This window comes from Panthera onca, chromosome C1 (genome assembly GCF_046562875.1).
Source record: "Panthera onca isolate mPanOnc1 chromosome C1, mPanOnc1 haplotype 2, whole genome shotgun sequence".
Classification (NCBI taxonomy): Eukaryota; Metazoa; Chordata; class Mammalia; order Carnivora; family Felidae; genus Panthera; species Panthera onca.
The window spans coordinates 18857464-18875668 of NC_138346.1; the positions used below are offsets into that span (position 1 = coordinate 18857464).

General features: G+C 46.3%; 1 protein-coding gene across 5 annotated transcripts in view; it reads left to right on the forward strand.

Moving 5' to 3' along the window:
- NHEJ1 (non-homologous end joining factor 1) overlaps positions 1-15476 on the forward strand; it is an 81223-nt gene extending 65747 nt beyond the window's left edge. For 3 of the 5 annotated variants that reach the window (XM_060623667.3, XM_060623664.3, XM_060623666.3), the window contains exons 6-8: positions 13706-13823; positions 14420-14538; positions 14955-15476. In XM_060623667.3, coding sequence (XP_060479650.1) covers positions 13706-13823; positions 14420-14538; positions 14955-15029 — 312 coding nt within the window. In that variant the 3' untranslated portion in view covers positions 15030-15476. Of the gene's footprint in view, positions 1-5601; positions 5672-13705; positions 13824-14419; positions 14539-14954 lie in introns of all 5 variants that reach the window. The other 2 variants (XR_013557179.2, XM_078450861.2) reach the window with 2 other exon arrangements.
- The last annotated feature ends 2729 nt before the right edge of the window (positions 15477-18205 follow it).

Genomic DNA, 18205 nt, shown 5'->3' on the forward strand with positions numbered 1-18205 from the left:
AGAGATTGGCAGTCAAGGGCCCATATCTAACTGAGCTAGTCAAAAGAAGATCCTCAGCCAGGATTGGGAAAAACTTCCATCCCAAAGCTCAGTGAATATAGGTTGTAGGCTCCATGAGCGAAGTAGTCATGTCTGTACCCCCAAACTGAACGCCCAGCACATACTTCAGAGCCTGGCACATAGTAGACACTTGGTAAATATTTGCAGAATGAACCTGAATTCTAGGAACTCACAGCCTGGTTGGGGAGGCAGGAAATGAGTAAACAAACGAACAGTTGAAAATTATTGTAATTGTTTGGAGGGAAAAGAACAGAGTTCTATAAGGACAAATACTTTAGATGATATGGTCCAGGGGCCTGAAGAAGTGACATTTAAACAGACATCTAAAAGATGAGAAGGGACCAGCTTTGAAGCCAGCAGGGGATAGATATATAAGAGATGCTGTTAAACCCCTAGCCAGTTAGAAGTAATGCCGAGGAGGAAGTCTGCATGCCTATTTATCTAGATTCTTGTAGGCTATTTATAGAAAAAAAAAAAAAGGAGGGTCTACTGTTGATTCATGGTTAGTGTGTTCGCCGCTGCCCCCACCCCACACCGTTCCTTACATATCCAGCTTTGTTTTATAATACCTTAGACCTGGTGTTATTGACTGGGAATCAAAGGCTCTAGTGTGTGGCTGGCCACGAAGAACAATTATTTGTTTATGGGTCTGACTCCTCAACCAAAATATGAGCTTCTTGAAGGCAGTGAACTCCATCTTATCCTTAGGACATGGCACACTGTGTGGCATATTCAACAATTTCGTTGAATGATTGAATTGCTAATAACAGTTAATATAATATTTATTGAGCGCTTTCTGTGTGCCAGGCAGCGTAGCAAGCATTTCACATGCATTATCTCATCTAATCCTCATGATAACTCTGTAACGCAGGTAGTATTATTATTCCTGGGGTTACAGTTGGAGAAACAAAGGGCTACTAGCAAGATAAAGTGATGGATTGGGGATCCAAGTGTAAGCGTTTCAACTCCAAAGCCCACACTGTTCAGCTGATTGAAGTGCTTCTTCTGGTTGCCTTCAAGGAACACAAATTGCTTGGAACTCTCAAAGGAATGTGATTAATACGTCTCACACATTATCTCATTTAACAATCCTCTCGGCAACCCTCATTGATGGGAATTATTTTTCTCATTTTATGGAGAGAAAATTGAGGCTCAAAGGGATTAAGTCACTTAGCTAAGATCATAAAATGGATATGTAAATGGGGAGGGGCGTATTTTCAGAGTCGGGCGCGTGTGACTCTGGATCCTGTGTTCTGTCCCTGTTCTGTGCTAACTCCGGTCACTCAGTCACTAGGCAGGAGTCTGCTCCACTGACTGTATTAAAGCCCTTTAAAAGTTGTCCAAGCCTGTTGAGAGCCTAAGCGTCTATTCCTATTTTAGTATAGGTGCTGCCGAAGCGAGCACAAAGCGTCTGTTCCTAAAAGAGGAAACAGAATGGAGAATGGCAAGAGGAGGGGGGAGAGCAGAGACTTTATCTTTTTTAAAAATCCTTTTAAAAATTGAGTTACAATTTGTATACTTTAACATTTACCAGAAGTGTGCGATTCAGTGGTTTTTAGCATGCTCACAGGGTCGTACAGCCATAGCTGCTATTGTGATTCCAGAACCTTTTTATCACCCTAAAAAAAGAAACTCTGTGCTGATCCGCAGTCACTCTTTATTTCCCCCCCATCCCTCAGCTCCTGGAAATTGCTAAACTACTTTGTCTCTAGGTGGATTCGCCTATTCTGAATATTTTACACAAATGGAATTATACAATATGGGGCATTTTGCATCTGGCTTCTTTCACTTGACTTGATGTTTTCAAGATCCATCTTCTGAAGCAAGTATCAGTACTTTGTTCCTTTTTATGGCAGAATAATTTGCCATTATATGGGTATGGCACATTTTGTTTATCCATTCATCAGTTGGTCTACACTCATGTTGTTTCCACTTTGGGATTATTATGAATAATGCTGCTATGAACATTCGTGTAAAAGTTTTTGCATGAACATAGTTTTCAGTTCTCCTTGGTATAGACCTAGGAGCACAATTGCTGGGGCATATAGTGACTCTCCATTTAACTCTTTGAGCAACTGCCAGATTGCTTTCCATGGTGGTTTATCTTTTATTAATAAACGTTTTAAATTGAAGTGTAAGATATATACAGAAAAGTGTCCATATGATAAGCAGAGAGCTTGAAGAATCGTTACAAAGTGAGCATGGCCATATAATCAGCACCCAAATCAGGAACCAGAAACTTTCAGTTCTGCTCAGTACATGCCATCTCTAAAGGGTTGCCGCTGTCCCGACTTCTAATACGATAGGTTATTTTTGCCTGTTTTGAACTTCATATACATGGAACTATATACATGATATATACTCTTTTATGCCTGACTTCTTTCACTCAATAAAATGTTTATGAAGTTTGCCCGTGTTGTGGAGAGCAGTGCTTTGTTAATTTTCATTTCTGGATAATATTTCATTGTAAGATCATTCCGCAATTTATCCATTTGCACTGGATACATACATAGAATTGGAATGGTCTCTTCGTCGTTACACATATGTTTAGATTTAGTAGATGTTGCCAGTCTTCCAAAGTGACTCTCAGTTTGTACTCACACAAGCAGCGTCTGAGAGTTCTGGTTGTACCAAATCCTTGTCAACACATATCATCTGCCCTTTCCCTATTAGCCATTACGTTAAGTATGTAGCGGCACCCTATTGTGGTTTTAACTTCCCTAATAACTAATGGGGTTTTGTACATTTTCATGCAATTATTGGTCATTTAGATTTGACCAAGCCTTTTGTCAATTTTCTCTTGAGTGATTTGTCTTTTTCATATTGATTTTTAAGAGTTTTCCATAGATTCTTCATATATTCTAGAAATGAGTCCGTTATTGCTTGTATGTATTGCAGGTATTTTCTCCCATTCTGTAGCTTGCTGTTTTGCTCTTGGTGGTATCTGTTGGTGAACAGAAGTTCCTAATTTTAGTGTAGTCTAGTTTATCAATCTTTTCCTTTGTGATTTGTGTCCTAGTAAATCTTTACCTACCTAAGGTCATGAAGATCAGGCCCCTCTCATGAGTGTGCGTGTGTGTGTGTGTACTTATGTGTATATGGGGAGGCGGTGCATCACCCTCTAGAGTAAGATTCTGCAGGGTAGACAGGATACTGTGTTACCCTACAGGGAGCAGGCAGAAGGCGCGGTGGTGGTGGGGGCAGGGAGCCCATGAGGTGACAGCCGCCATGGGCTGTGTTCCCAGCTGTCAGGCGTGTAATCTGGAGTGAAAGAGAATCCCTTTAGTGGTAGAGGTCCTACAGAGAATACTAGCGGGTCCTCTAAATCACCTCTGTGTCCTGTAGACCCAGCTGACTGTCCTCTCTTCTCCACTGGAACAAGAAAGAAAATGAAATCTGCACTTCTGAACAGTTGCTCGTGGCACAGGGCAGGGATCCAGAGCTTTCAAAGCCAGGTGCCTGCCTTATAGCTGTGATTTTTGTTGTTATTAAATATGACGCTTTTTCTTTCTGATTTTTACCACATTGTTTCATCTCCGTTTGGGGAAAGGATGGTGAGGCGGCTGAACTTGAGAGAGGTGCTTGATGGTCATTCAGACTGGTTGTCTCCCCAGCACAGGCTGGCCGGAGTCCCCTCCCTGAGCCAGAGCTGACAGGAGCTGCTTGTTCTTGGAGAAGGAGTGGGAGCTGCTGCTGAAGTTTCTGAGGGGCTCCGAGGATTCCTCCCCCCCAGGAAACCACTTTGGTCCCCCAGCCCCTTTGCCGCTTGTGAGGCGCTCCCCAGACTAGAAAGCCGCGGTTTGTGCTGGGGCTGGGTGGGGCTTTGGGACAGTTTAGGCTTGGCCCTGCAAAGGGGAGGGGTGGCTCTGGAGCGAGCAAAGGGTCACAGCTTAGGCTGTACCATTTGCTTGTCACCTTGAGAAGTTCCACCTTGTCTAGCAAAACCTCCTTTCAGAGGCAGCCACCACAAAGGGCTCTTATGAGAGCGGCGGCCCCCACCCCCCCCTTCACTTCCACTCCCTTTACCATTATTTTTCTTTTGGGGCAGAGCTGAGGGGCCTTCCTGCTATGACTTTGAGGGGCTGTACTTATTTTAAAAGGAGATTTAGAGTCTAGAGCCTCCCTGTACCAGAGACTCCTGTTTCTGATTTTCTAGTACCATCGGAGGACATGCCAGGGCTTGAGTAAGGCTTTCCTTCTCTGGAGGGCCTTCTGTCTTTTCCTTCTGTCAGCCTCTTGGGCTATTTGGGGAGTTAAGAAGTAGGTGAGGGCTAGCTTCTAGTACTGGACCTCAGAATGGGGACCAGCTTCCTTGTGGGGAATGGGTTGCGGGGGCAGAAGGGAGACATGCGTGTCTCGTGGGGTGTCTCTAAGAGGTATTAGAGCATAGTGGTTCAGGGGTACGTTCTGGAGTCCGGCTTCCCAGGTCTTCTACTTCCCCACCCTACCACTTTCTAGCTGTGGCCTTGGTTAGGTTACTTAACCTCTCTGGGCCCTTGTTTTCTCATATATAAAATGACAATGATTTTAGTGCCTTGCTGATAGGGTTACTGTGGAGATTAATTGAGATAATGCATTAAAATGCTTAGCCTAGTACCTAGTACATTAAAAGTGTCTCCAAATGTTAATCTTACTAATATTATTTAAGCCATCTACTTGGACATCTCTTTTATAGTCTCTCTTCCCATCTCCCGTCTCTTCTAGCTGTGCAGTTCAGGGAGCTCACTAGGCCTCAAGTGGAACCAGAAAAATCTGAATAATACAAGTAGGACTGGACTTTATCTCGAACTGTTTTGAACTATGCGCGTATCTTATCTCCATTGCATTTCCAGCACCGTGAGAGAGAGGCAGCAAAATTATCCCATTAGAAGGGCAGGCCACAAAGTGATTTACTGATTTGACTAGACGGCATACCTGCGTGCCTGAATGTAAGAACGCGTGCACGCAGCCATTCTCCCACCTCGCGTTAACGTGGGGAGGGGCAAGATGGACTGCAGTTGATTTGCAGGGTCCCCAGTGCAAGATTTTTTTTTCCCCCAAACACAAGATTAAGTCCAGACCTGTCTGTGCTCTCTCCTTAGCAGAGCCCAGCGCTGAGTGGGCGGGTGCTCAGGAGCTAGAGGCTGCCGGGAGAGCACGGTGAGGTCAGCAGCGGCGGGCAGAGTGGTCAGGGTAGGCCTGGTGGGGCCCAGACCCAAACAAAGCTAACCCAGACCAAACACAGGAGCGGCCTCAGCCGTCTGGACTTCACATGCCGTCTTCAAGGGCAGCGTGCCTTGTGTGCTCAGGGTACTGTGTTCTCTCCCAAATCAGCAAGATTTGCAATCAGCGAACTGAGAGAACTCACAGGGGTGCTCTGTGAGGGACAAGACAGAGGCTGGATCTTGCTTGAAGCTCCAAAACTGCTCATCCAAGTGAGCTGCTGTGGAGTAACTGAAGTGCGGAGGAGGGAGAGCCAGCGGTTGTATTTGCAAAACCTGGATATTAATGCCATCTCTCTCTTTTTTCTGTCCCATTAATGTTTTTTTTTTTTTCTCTCAGACTCTGAAGAAACAGAGATCAATCCCATCAAAATACATTTGTCTGTCAACTGTGGATGATGTATCTGCAGGTCATGTTTTATGTTTTTCTACTTTCCAAATAGCCTTTGTTGATTGAGCATGTGTTGGTTTAAAATGGAAATGGCGTGGCAGAGCCTTTTGCACCAGGCACATTAGGGAGCAGGAAGGGGTGGTGGGAAAGGGTTCCTGGCGGAAGCATCATTGGACAAATTGGGCTGGTTGGAATGCTTTTGCTGAAGTTTTTTGGGGAGCAAGCTGCTTGTGCTCTGTGTGCCTCTGGAGAGGGTAGCTTTACTCTCCAGGGTCGCACCTGCCCCACCAGAAAAAAAAAGAGGGTGAGGAGGATGAAAAGCAAGATCTTGACCTCTTGGGTAGGTCCTGAACTTGGGAGATCAAAGTAGATCTTTGAGAAGCAACAGAGCAGTTTGGGGTAGATTGGGAGACATATACCGAGCTGGCAACCTTTACATTATTGCGTGTGACCCTTCTAGCAGTCTCATATGAACAGGTGTCACTAGGTATCCTTGCTTTTCTGGTGAGGGAACAGAGCCAAAAAAGGTTAGGAACATAGATGCTGACTGGCAAAGTGAGGATTTAAAGCCAGGACTTGTTGGTACAGAAGCCATCTGGCCTTGGTCCTGACCAGAGTCTGAGGAGTGGGCTAGTGTGGCAATGGTGGGCAGTGAACTCCCTGAGGGCTACCAACCAGGGTTTCCATGACAGTGTGTCCCTGCTCTGGGCTTTGACTTCTCGCTGAACTGTTGGAAGAGCAGTGGGGAAGGGTTAATAATTGAGTCAGACCTGGTTTCTCTGTCTGCACTAGAGCATCAAGACATTTCTTGAGCCTCCTTGGCACTGGACTTTTCCAGGCAAGAGAAGTCTCGGTGTGCCTTGCAAAGGGAAGGGACAGACATTTCTTGGGTTCTTCCTCTACTCTCTCATTTAATCCTTCCATGAACCATGACCATAGTTGTTGTTAGTTACCCCCCCGATCCCACCCATCTACCCATCCCTCCATCTCTCTTTCTCTCTCTCTCTCAAGATCAGACATTGATTAAGTATAATAACTTGCCCTAAGTGTTCCTGCTAGCAAATAGACCTAAGGTACAAATCCAGGTCTTTGGACTCTCAAGCCAGATCTTAAAGCTTGCTTCTACTTCTCTTTTTTCTTCTAAGAATTTATTTTTCTAATCCCTGGATAATCTTCCTGCTTCCTCTTTGAGTGAGAAGCCGCTTGGGCTTTCTCTTTTTATACCGTGATACTTCCCCTGGGCATTGGATTCACCTTTCCTTCTAGTCTCACCCTTTTGCTACCACAGCTGGCTCTGTGTTGCAGACTTAGAGGTCATTTCAGGTTTCCTTTGGTCTGGGGATTTATTTTCGGTTTCTGGATCATCCCTCTGTGACATCCACCTTCTGTTCTGGAATGGGGTGATCCTTGACTCCTTACGAATGCTACACCCACTCCATCGGCAGATCCTGTTGGCCATACCCTCAGACATACCCAGAATCTGGTCACTTCGTTGCCACCTCCCCTCTACCACCCAGGCCCAGGCTCTCCTGGTCATCCTAGCAGCCTTCTACAAGATCTGCCTACTTCTTCTCTGGTCCTTCAACACTCAGAGTGATGCTTTCAAAATGTAAATCAGATCATTTCACTCCTTTGTAAACTCTAATGGCTTCCCATCCTCCAGAACAAAAGCTAATAAACTACATTAACTGCCGATTTCAAAAAAATACACAAACACACAGGCACATAGCTGCCATGCTCGTCCTCTGGTACAGGGTGACTGTCTAATTTATCGTGCAAACTAGGACTGAATCAGGGAGAAAGGGACCTCTATTAATGAACGGCAACAGGCATAAGCGGGGACTGGACCCAGGCAAACTGGGAATCTAGTCCCTTGACCCAGAGAGCCATGTGGATCATTCTCTCACTTCTGTTTGGGTTGTTAAAAAATATTAACTCTCTCAGTGAGGCCTTCTTTGGCCTCTGATAAAAATTGCAGCACAATCCTGCCCCAATCCCATAACGCCTGTGCTGATTTATTTTTCTCTGTGGTCACCATCTGATAGAGTGTATGTTTTAATTAGCTATATGTTTGTTGTTGATCCCCCTCTCTAGCATGTAGACTTCAGGAGAGCAGGAGATTTTTTTCTTATCTCTTGTGTTCGATCTGTTATATCCCCAGCATCTCAATCATCCCGAATACCGTAGATGGTCAGTAAATATTTGTTGGGTGAATGGATTGAAGGTGGAGAGGAGCACTGGGGAGTTCTGTTTGTTAGAGTCTTTCTAATTAGTCATCTTCCTAAACCGTTTTTCTCCTTCTTCGCTATTTTGGTAACCCTTTGGTAATGTGGGACCCTAGAAGAATTTTCCAATGTGCCCTTAACCCTAAACGGAGCTAATGATGCAAATCACCATGATTTCCTAAACTGGGACTTGCTTTCTCCAGGCGAGGAAGTTTGTGAACATCCCAGCAGAGTTTACCAGGTTGCGTGAGGGAGGAGAGGAACTCCTACCCTTAGGAAATCATGCTTTGGGGGCTCTGCCCTGGTGTGTGACAGTACAGTCTGTGGGGGCCTGGGGGCTGGGCGCTGCACAGGCTTCTGGGCCTGGTGCTGGCACCAAAGACCTGCTCAGGGCTGACACTTGGTCTGTTCCCTTTTCTCCTTTGTCCCCTACACCCAGTCTCCTCGGCTGTGGGCCCCTATTGAGTAGGGTGAGCTACTGTCAGTCAGGGTCCAGCCTTTCTTTACCCAGGACTCTAAAAGTTTCTTTTCTGAAACAGCTTCAGAGGAAAGGAGGGATGGAGTTGGGGTGGGGTGAGGGTGGGTAGGGAGGTGGAGAGTGAGGTTGGGAATCTGACCTTTTATTTCTTTTTTTTTTTTTTAATGTTTTATTTATTTTTGAGAGAGAGAGAGAGAGAGAGAGAGAAAGAGAGAGAGAGAGAGAAAGCTGGGGAGGGGTACAAAGAGAGGGAGACACAGAATCCAAAGCAGGCTCCAGGCTCTGAGCTGTTAGCACAGAGCCTGATTTGGGGCTTGAACTCACTAACCTTGAGATCACGACCTGAGCTGAAGTTGGACGCCCAACCGACTGAGCCACCCAGGCACCCCACCCCTGTCTAACGTCTTATTTCTAATGGAAAGAGACAATTGGGATCTCTCCAGCAGATCCTGCTGGGGTCAGAGAGTAAGAGGGAGCCTTGGAATTTCTGGACCCCTGGGAGTGAGTTTGAGGACTCATAGTGATGGGAGCTACAGACACAGCTCCACGACAGAGGGGAGTTTGGGCACTGGGAACTGAAATGAGCTGCAGTAGGGAAAAGAAGGGGAAATAAAATGCCCTAGAGGATCTGTAGCTTTGGTTTTCCTAAAGCTTCTGATATGGCCAGATGGCAGGGGCCAAAGTCCCAGCAAACTGGAGATGGGAGAGAAGTGTCGCTGTGGGACTCCTGAAGAGTCACAGTGTGATGGTTAGTGAAGAGGTGCTAAATGTTGCCAAAAGCCTGCAGAGGCAAACTTGGAGAATGCTTCTGACCCCTCACTCTTGATTCAGTATTCGTTTGGAGCCAAGCAAGCCTTGGCAAGCACGGGTGTAGTAGAGAAAGCCACTTTGTGAAACAAAAGGAAACTCCCACGGGCATACCCTTAATTCAAAAAACAAAGCCCTTAGCAATCTGGTGGGTATGAACTTCGCCTTCGGGTCCTGTTTCCCATGAGATACATCAACATGTCTTGTCTTTTCACACCTTTGTGCCTCACATAGCTCCCCACCTTCACAGTCTAACCTTGCACGGCTAGCCAGGTGTCACCCTCCCCACCCCAGGCTTTTTGGGAGACTCTCAAATTCCTCCTCTTTCTTCTTCTCTGGGTTCTTAATACTCTTTGTTTATAACTCTGTGATAACACAACACCTGGAAAAAACCCTACACTGCCCGTTCCTTGCACCTGAATATACTCTTTGAGGCAGGGACTCTTATTTTAAATCTTAGACTAGCTCAGTCCTGTTCTGAGGAGGGCAGGGTACACGTCTTTCCCCCTCGCCCCAGTCCTGCAGTGCCTGGCACGTGGGAGAATCTTAATAGCTTTTTGCTGCGTAGCACTGATTCTGGGTTAATCGGATGAACACATTATACAGTAGACTGACCTGTCTCTTCTTCCCCTCCCCACTCTGGGCAGTGACCTGCTTTGTGGCTGGTACACCTTGCTCCTGGCTCCTTTGTACTTATGGCAGGGGGCACTGCTATTTGCTTTTCTTAGTCCTGACCCCAATGTTCTCCCTTTGATCTCTGCCGCCTGCCCTAGCTCGCCCCTGCCATTGTCCTGCATGGAGCTAATGTTCCTCCTTCCCAAGCCGGGGCCTCTCCACCTCCTTCTCCTTGCATATTGTGAGGATGATGCCTGCGGAGTCAGTGATGATGGGAATGGCTGGAATGGAATTGAGGGATGGCCTCAGCCCCCTGAGGGTTCCAGGTGGGGCCAGCTTTTCAGGTAGAACGTCCATTTTCTCTGCTCATTCCTTCCTTATTCCCTGAGAGAGTGTGTTCCTGAGCTGGATGGGAGTTTAGGCAAGTGAACTGTGATGTGAGGCAAGAGAGCGTTGTGATCCTGGGAAAAGCTGTGTTGCCCTTTTGACTAAAATTCTGCTGTTTCCGGAAGTAAGCAGGGTAGTCATTGTATGCACGGGCACTAAAGCCCACCTCTCTGGGTTCTAATCCTACTCCACTGCTTGCCAGTAGGCACCACCTCGGGAAAACGGGGTCATACCAGTGCCTGCCATGTTCATTCCTTCACAAATAGTTACTTTGTTTTTAATGTTTATTGATTTATTTTGAAAGAGAGAGAATGCCAGCATGGGGATAGGCAGAGAGAGAAGGGGAGAGAAAGAGAATCCGAAACGGCCTCCATGCTGTCAGTGCAGAGCCCGACACGGGGCTTGATCCCACAACCGTGAGATCATGCCCTGAGCTGAAATCAAGAGCCAGAAGCTTAACTGACTGCGCGGCTCAGGCGCCCCAACTCACAAGTCGTTATTGTTGTTCTAGGTACCAGGGAAACAGCAGTGAACAAGGCAAATGGGTTAATACATTGACAGTATCTAGCACATAGTAAATATGCAGCAAATGTACCCATATTCTCTTTGTAGTACTTTTCAGGGAATACTCAGGTGGGGTGACTTTTGACAACAGCTGCGAGACCAGATGTCCCTGAGACAGGGAAGGATGGAAGAGGTTTAAGATACAGATTCTGTATTTGAACTTAGGTTCAGGACAGCACTGGCTTTAGTGGCCTTTCATTTTGACACTAAATGCAGGAGCTGGCTAAAAATCACCCTAGAAAATTTATGAGTCTGCTTAGTTCCATAGAAAGGGCAGGAGGGGGTGACATGGGACTGCCTAGATTCTGCCTAGCCCATTTGTACAGGCAGCACCATGCCTAACAAGCTGTGTGTGGAGGACCCTTAAGAGAGGCCATCTTTCTTTTCTTTTTTTAAAGATTTATTTTGAGAGAGAGAGAGAGAGCACGTGCACACATGTGAGCGGGTGAGGGACAGAGAGAGAGGGAAAGAGAGAATTCCAAGCATGGGACCCTGACACTGGGCTCGATCTCATGAACCTTGAGATCATGACCTGAGCCAAAATCAAGAGTCAGACGCTTAACTGACTGAGCCACCCAGGTGCCCTGAGAGCCCCCATTTCTTGAGCAGTCTGGAAACATGAGACATAAGGAAGGAGAACAGCTGTTGACCTCTCCACTGTCAGGGCTCTCTGGCTGTAGAGTAGAGGACGTTCTGCTGGAGGAGGTGGCTTGGGGAAGCTGACACTAAGAAGGAGAGTGAGGCGAGGTAGAGGTGTGTGGCCTGATAGTTTGCCTTCCCTGTTTCAGTTTGTTCCTCAGGGCTGTTTTACTCCTGGGGTGATTATTGGCTAGAAGCAAAGTTTCAACTTAAGGCTCCTGATTCATTATCTGTGGTTTCCAGTGGAAGTCCAAGCCTGATGTGGTCCTTAGGGAAATGGGATTGGAGTATAAATGTGTGTTACATTTCCTGGGCATCAACAAGTTTTCCAGCCACCACCCTACTCAGGGAAAGATAATCCTGACTGTGGTTCAGCAACTACTTCACTGCTTCTCCCACTTTCTTTCTTCCAGCCTTCTCCCATGGTGGGTTTCAGAAACGAATGCCCTTATAGCACAGAGCAAGTGCCCTTGACACGAGATGTGGGTCGATCCAGGATGCTTGGATTGGTGCCCATGTGAGCTGCTGGCACAGCTTCCCTCAGAGACCTGCTAGCTTGGCTGGGACCATGACTGTTTGCATGCACAGGGACAGGGGAAGTTACTCTGGGTCCTTTCCAAGATTCCGGAGTGCAGCCAGGCTTAGGACCACGGGATACCATGCTCCTTCATCTCGTTTTTATTGCCTTTCTTCCGTCTTCAGCCATTACTTCAACTCAGTTAAGCCAAGTGTACGAAACTTGAACTAGGCAAAGCATTTTCCTGTAGATGTAAATCCATGGTTCATTCACAAGGAAGGAAACAGAGTGTGATGATAGTGGTATTTCTCAACTTTTTTCTCATTATCACCTTGCTAAGGAACCTTTTTTAAATGTTTGTTTATTTATTTTTAAGGTGAGGGCAGGGCTGGAGGGGCAGGGAGAGTGAGAGAGAAATAATCCCAAGCAGGCTCCTCGAGTTCAGCACAGAGCCCCATGGGGGGCTCGATCCCAAGAACCGTTAGATCATGACCTGAGCTGAATTCAAGAGTTAGACACTCAACTGACTGAGCCACCCAGGCACCCCATAAGGAGCCTTTTAAGACACTTTTTTCTAATCACTTCCTCTCAAGAAATTTTAATCCACAGACATACCAAAATTCTGTTTATATATGGTATGTGTTATCTTTCATACTTTAAAATTTTTTTAATGTTTACTTATTTATTTTGAGAGAAAGAGTGTGCACACACATGAGCAGGGGAGGGGCAGAAAGAGAGAGAGAGAGAGAGAGAGAGAGAGAGAGAGAGAGAGAGAATCACAAGCAGGCTCCATGCTGTCAACATAGAGCCCAACGTGAAGCTAGATCCCAACGAACAGTGAGATCACTACCTGAGCTGAAATTGAGAGTTGGACACGTAATGAACTGAGCCACCTAGGTGCCCTGATCTTTCATACTTGAAAAGAGTAAGATGTTTTTATGCCTCAAGAATCAATTTTCAGGGCACCTGGGTGGCTCAGTCGGTTAAGCATCTGACTTCCACTCAGGTCATGATCTCACATTTCGTGAGTTCAAGGCCCGCGTCGGGCTCTGTGCTGACAGCTCAGAGCCTGGAGCCTGCTTTGGATTCTGTGTCTCCCTCCTTCTCTGCCTCTCTTTCTTTCTCTCTCTCTCTCAAAAATAAATAAACATTAAAAAAAATTTTTTTAAAGAATCAATTTTTCTCCTCTCCTGGGGGAACCCCATTTGTCGGTTCAGGGATTACAGTAAAGCACCATGGGATTGCAGTAAGGAATGTAAAATGGCAGGGAAGCCTCCAAAGCTTTGCAAAATTTAGTTCTCCCATCTCCTCTAACTGAACTTCACAGCTCCGTAATTTATAGTCTTATCTCTCAGTCTGTCATTCCCATTCTGCTCTTTCTCCCCTTCCCTGGATTTCATCTTTTTTTCTCTCTCTAGTGTGGAATTGTAGGAGTGAATTTAAGTAAAACAGTCATCTGTACAGCTCAGGGACAATGTAGGGAAGATGATTTCCTAAAACAGTCCTTTAAGAGGTCATCCCTTTGGGAGAAAGACCCCAGAGACCCATGGGTACCCCAGGGGTATTCATGGGAAAACATAATAGACTTTAAGTATTGGGGGAATTAAAGATATACATTTGGAGTTGCCTTTCAGAGGAGAGGAGCTCACAAGAGGTCTTATATTGTTCCCAACAATATATGGATATGGATGTCCTATACTGGATCTAACTTCCCTACATAAATTCTTTTGGGTTTGGTGCCATTTCTGCCAGTGGAAATATCAAACTCCTTTTCTCTGGCAATAGAGTACAACCAATGACAACATCTTCTCTCCCCTCTAGAAACTACCAGAGGCATGCCATGTAGGTGACGGAAGACCCTTTGTCATGCATTTACAGAATCTGTATGTGGCAGTCACCAGACAAGAGATCCAAGTGAGACAGGAGCATCAAGGCACTGGTGAGTAGCTCCGTAGCTGTGGAGGTTCTTGGTCTCCCTGGGGTTAGAGTTAAGGTATAGGTCTGTGCTGTCCAATATGGTAGTCATGATTTAAATTTAAATTAAAAATGAATAAATGAAATAAAATGAAAAATACATCTCCTCCTTTGCTGTAGCCACATTTCAAATGCTCAATAGCTACGTGTGGCCACATGTGGCCAGCGGCTACCAAGGCGGACAGTGAAGATGCAGACATTTCCATCACTGCAGAAACTTCTATTGGAACTGGTCTAGGTATTTGGAGAATTAGTGAGAGGACCAGGAGAAAGATTAATCTCTCTACCTGAGACATGGTAGGAAATGTCTATTGAAGAACAGTTGGCTGTTTTGAGTCAAAGAAGCTCTTGTCCTACCTAGTTAAAGTGGGCCTGGGGAATCTTCAGAGTAGACACAGAGCTTTCCAAAAGTCAGCTGGAAGTTGGATTTGTGGCTACTTCTGTCTGTTTATATCTTAGTACTAAACCCTGGCCTTTATCAGAATGCTTGGTAAATGCTAATGCCTTCCTGGTAAGAAGAAGACATTTATCACTGTCTTCTCTTGATCTTTCTGATTTCAGGAGATCCTCAGCCCTCAAGCAGTACCTCCCCACAAGGAACTGAAAACCAACTTCTGAGCCAGCCAGAAGAGCCGGTCTCCTCAGCACCATCCCTCCCAGTGACTGAGAAAGACCCCACAGTGAGTCATGCACCTGTAGCCCCTGAGCCAGAGGCCCCGTGGCTATCACCTAGTTGATGCTGCCTTAACAAATACTGGAGGGTATTTGTGACCAGGCCTCTAGATTATGGATTTCTATATGGAGAATCATGGTCTTGTGCATCTTACTTTGGTATTTCCTCTCTGCAATTCCTGTACTGACTGAGGGACCTTGACTCCTTCTCCCCCTTACCCCGCTTCCAGTGATAGTCTATGAGGTTGTTCCCTGCAGGAGAAGGGATGCACACATTGCGTAGGGTCTTGTGTCACATTCACGGCCCAGCACAGACTTCAGACCACCTGTGCCAGCCCCTCATCCCACCCAGAGTCAGGGGAGCAACCTAACCTAAGTGGAACTGTTCGAAACCTCTATTAACTTGGATTCCTTTTCTTTCTAGGGTCCTTCAGGCCCTGTGAAGAGACCTCAGTTGTCAAAGGTCAAGAGGAAGAAGCTAAGGGGGCTCTTCAGTTAACCTGTCACTGTCTCAACTGCTGAGGATGGACCTGGAGAAGAGTGCCCTAATGTCAGCCTAAAAGGCACTCCCATGGCAGGAGTATCTCTGACACAGAGTTATATAGTTTGAGGCCCCACTGTAGGGGCAAGATAACTGAAGTCCATGTTGAAAGGCATGGGTACTGTTGACCAAGGGAATCTTGGCTCTAGCCTGTTGGCCATTGGCCTTCCCTATCCAAGTGGAAGCCAGCTTCTGAGAATCCCATACCTTCCTCTCTTTTGTTAGAGGTTCTCCAGACCCAGGGTCCTACCGTGGACTTTAGATACATAGGGCAAGCCAGCAAAAAGGCTCAACATGCTCAGGAAGCCTATCTACCTTTCTTAAGAGTCTCTAGCCAGTCCCAGGTGCTCCTCAGAGACCCACTTCTCTCTTAAGCATGGAATAAAAAGCACTCACACCCCCTTGCTTTCGAGATTGCTTATTCTATGTAACATGACCAACCTATTTCACTTTACTGGGCTCCACCCATTGTTGTCTCTAGATGAAGTTTAGGCCCTCAATCTGCTCCTTCAGATTCTTCTCATGCTTCTCTCATGTGGCCTATGCTAAGCCTCCATTTGGGAACTTTGATCTTGAGAACTCTTTCCGTGGTGGGCACAGACAGAACAGATTGCTGCTGTTCTCCTTTGCCCAACTTCATATGGGGTGTTGTTTTGTTTTTTGTCCTTGGTTTTTTTTTTTTTTTTTGTCTGTTTCCAAGGCATAGACAACAGACTAAACCACAATATGGGATTGAAATTATAAAGAGCTTCGAGCACAAGGGCCGAGGTAGTTTCCCACTGGAGTGGGAGAGAAAGGAATTTTATTCTCCCGTCCTTCACGCCACTTCAAATAACATGGTAACTAGAAGAACTCGAGAAGATAGGACAGCAGGGAACAGGAATGGCCACAGAGTTCTCTGGGACAATGGCCTAGGGAATGAATAGTGCTTAGCAGGAAAAAAGGCAAAATTTGTATGAGATAGGAAGAATCTTAGTTAAAAAGTCCACTCTTTGGACAGATCTGGAAAGATTTAGCAGACCAGGATTGGCAAAGTCCCATGGCCTTTTCTGCTAGGTTTTCCTCTATGGGTAAGACCATCTGAAACATTATTTAGGAGAGACAGGAAGGAAAGTAGAACCCCGATGTTTACTGGGAGCTGTTAGGTAGAGGAAGGAAAGGGGGCAGAACCCACGGGGGCCTTTTCGGGCTTATTTACTTATGATGGTCAAATGCCTCCTCATCCCCATGTCTTCTCTGTCTGGGATGGGTGTTTCTGTCCTTATGTCAAGTCATGGGGAAGAGGACAATCCAAGCAATGATAAAGTAATAATAATTATAATAAGAACAGCAATAATAATAGGCAGCTAAAAGTTACTGAGCAGTTAATATATACTAAGTACTCTAATAACTACCTGGCATTGAATCCTCATAGCATCGTATGATGAAGATACTGTTAATCCATTAAGAAATACAGTCTTGAAGTGATTAAGTGACTTATCAAAGGTCATTCAGCTAATAAGTAACAGCCAGCATTTGAACCCAGACTTTTGAGTTCTTCACTGCATCCGTATGTACATTACAGAAAACGTTTTCCAGGAAGGGTGTTAGGCCTTTTCTATCTTCCACTGTAACTGCCCTTCTCCTATGACCCTGCTTCCTTTCAATAGGATCTTGTAGTTCCCATCACCTCTTCACAGCCGGAGCCTTTCAGGACTTCAGGACCGCCATGCTTTTACTGACTAGCCCAGTCTGAGAGCTCCACCGGGGCTCATTCCCAGTCACCGTTGATAACTCTTCACCTCCAGATCACAGTGCCCCACTGTCGTGACTATCACTGATGCAAATTGGGGACTATGTAAAAACAATCTATCAGATGGCTCACTTTGTTCTTTAGGGATTTTTTTGGCATAATTTAGATAGCCATATTTCAGCATCTGTAAGGTATGAGACCACATGGAAAATGGGAAGATTTGCCCCAGCAAGCTGGGAGAAAATAAAGGTTCTTCACCCTGGATAATCCCTCTGCCCTAAGACCATGGTCTCAAGAGCATGTACTTTTAATCAGAGGGGAATCAGGGGTTTGTGAACCCCCTAAAATTGTAAGAAAAATTCTAAGAGCATAACTTTTCCATGTTCTCAAAAGAATGCATGACTTTTTTAAAAGGTTAAGTAAGAGTATGCCTAATGATCTCCCTGCCACTGCCCCCCTCTACCCCAAAGGTGGCAGCCTCCATGGGGATATTGCCTGAACATATCCTTAGAGAAACATTGCTCCCAGAGGGTCTGCTTCTGGTATTCTTGCCCCGAAGTTCTTGCCCCCCAGAACGAGGGGTGGTGTTTGAGAATCCCTGGGCAATACCAGGGAAATCCCTGCCTGGACAAATTGGCCTAGCCAGGCTGTATTCCAGCCCTGCCCCCTGGCTTGGGCCCCTCCCCGAGGCCCCCAGCCCAGCCCAACCCCCACCCCACATGCACATAAAAGGGTCGAATTCTCGTGGCTGCTCCATAAATTTTATTCCGTAAATATTAGTTTTCCCTGTGTTTAATAAAGCAGTGGCCCACCTCCCCGCCTACCCGCCCGCTCCCCGGGGCCGGGGCTGGGGCCAGGGCTGGCTGGTGGGAGAAGGGACTCTTTCAATTGCTTTGGAGTATTTTTAGAAAAAAAAATAATATAAGGTGGTTTACATGAGCAAGCCAGCAAACCAGGAGCGGGACTAGGGACCTCGAGGAAGTTCCTGCAGCAACTTGACCTAAAAATAGGGAAATAGCGCCACCTAGGCTGCAAGACCTACTTGGCCGGGCTGGCTGGCTCCCCTCCCCCCACAGTCAGCTGGGACAGGCAAGCTCTTTGCTAGAAGGGAAATCATCCCTCAGCACTTCAGCTGGGCAGCATCTCCTTTAGTTAGCCCTTACTGAGGGCTTTCCCAGCAGCCTCTAAGGCAAAGTCCCAGCCGCCTCCTAGAAAAATCCCATGGGGGTCATTCTCTGTTCTGCTATGGGTCAGCCAGTCTCCCAGATCAAGGAGTGCTTCCAAAAGCTAGCAAAGTGATTGAGAAGGAAGGAGGGAAGGAGCTTCTGGTCTCCATGTTCCTACTGAACCCCGAGGAACTTGCCCTGGAATTCCTAGGGTGTAAGGTAGCAAAGAGAGAGGC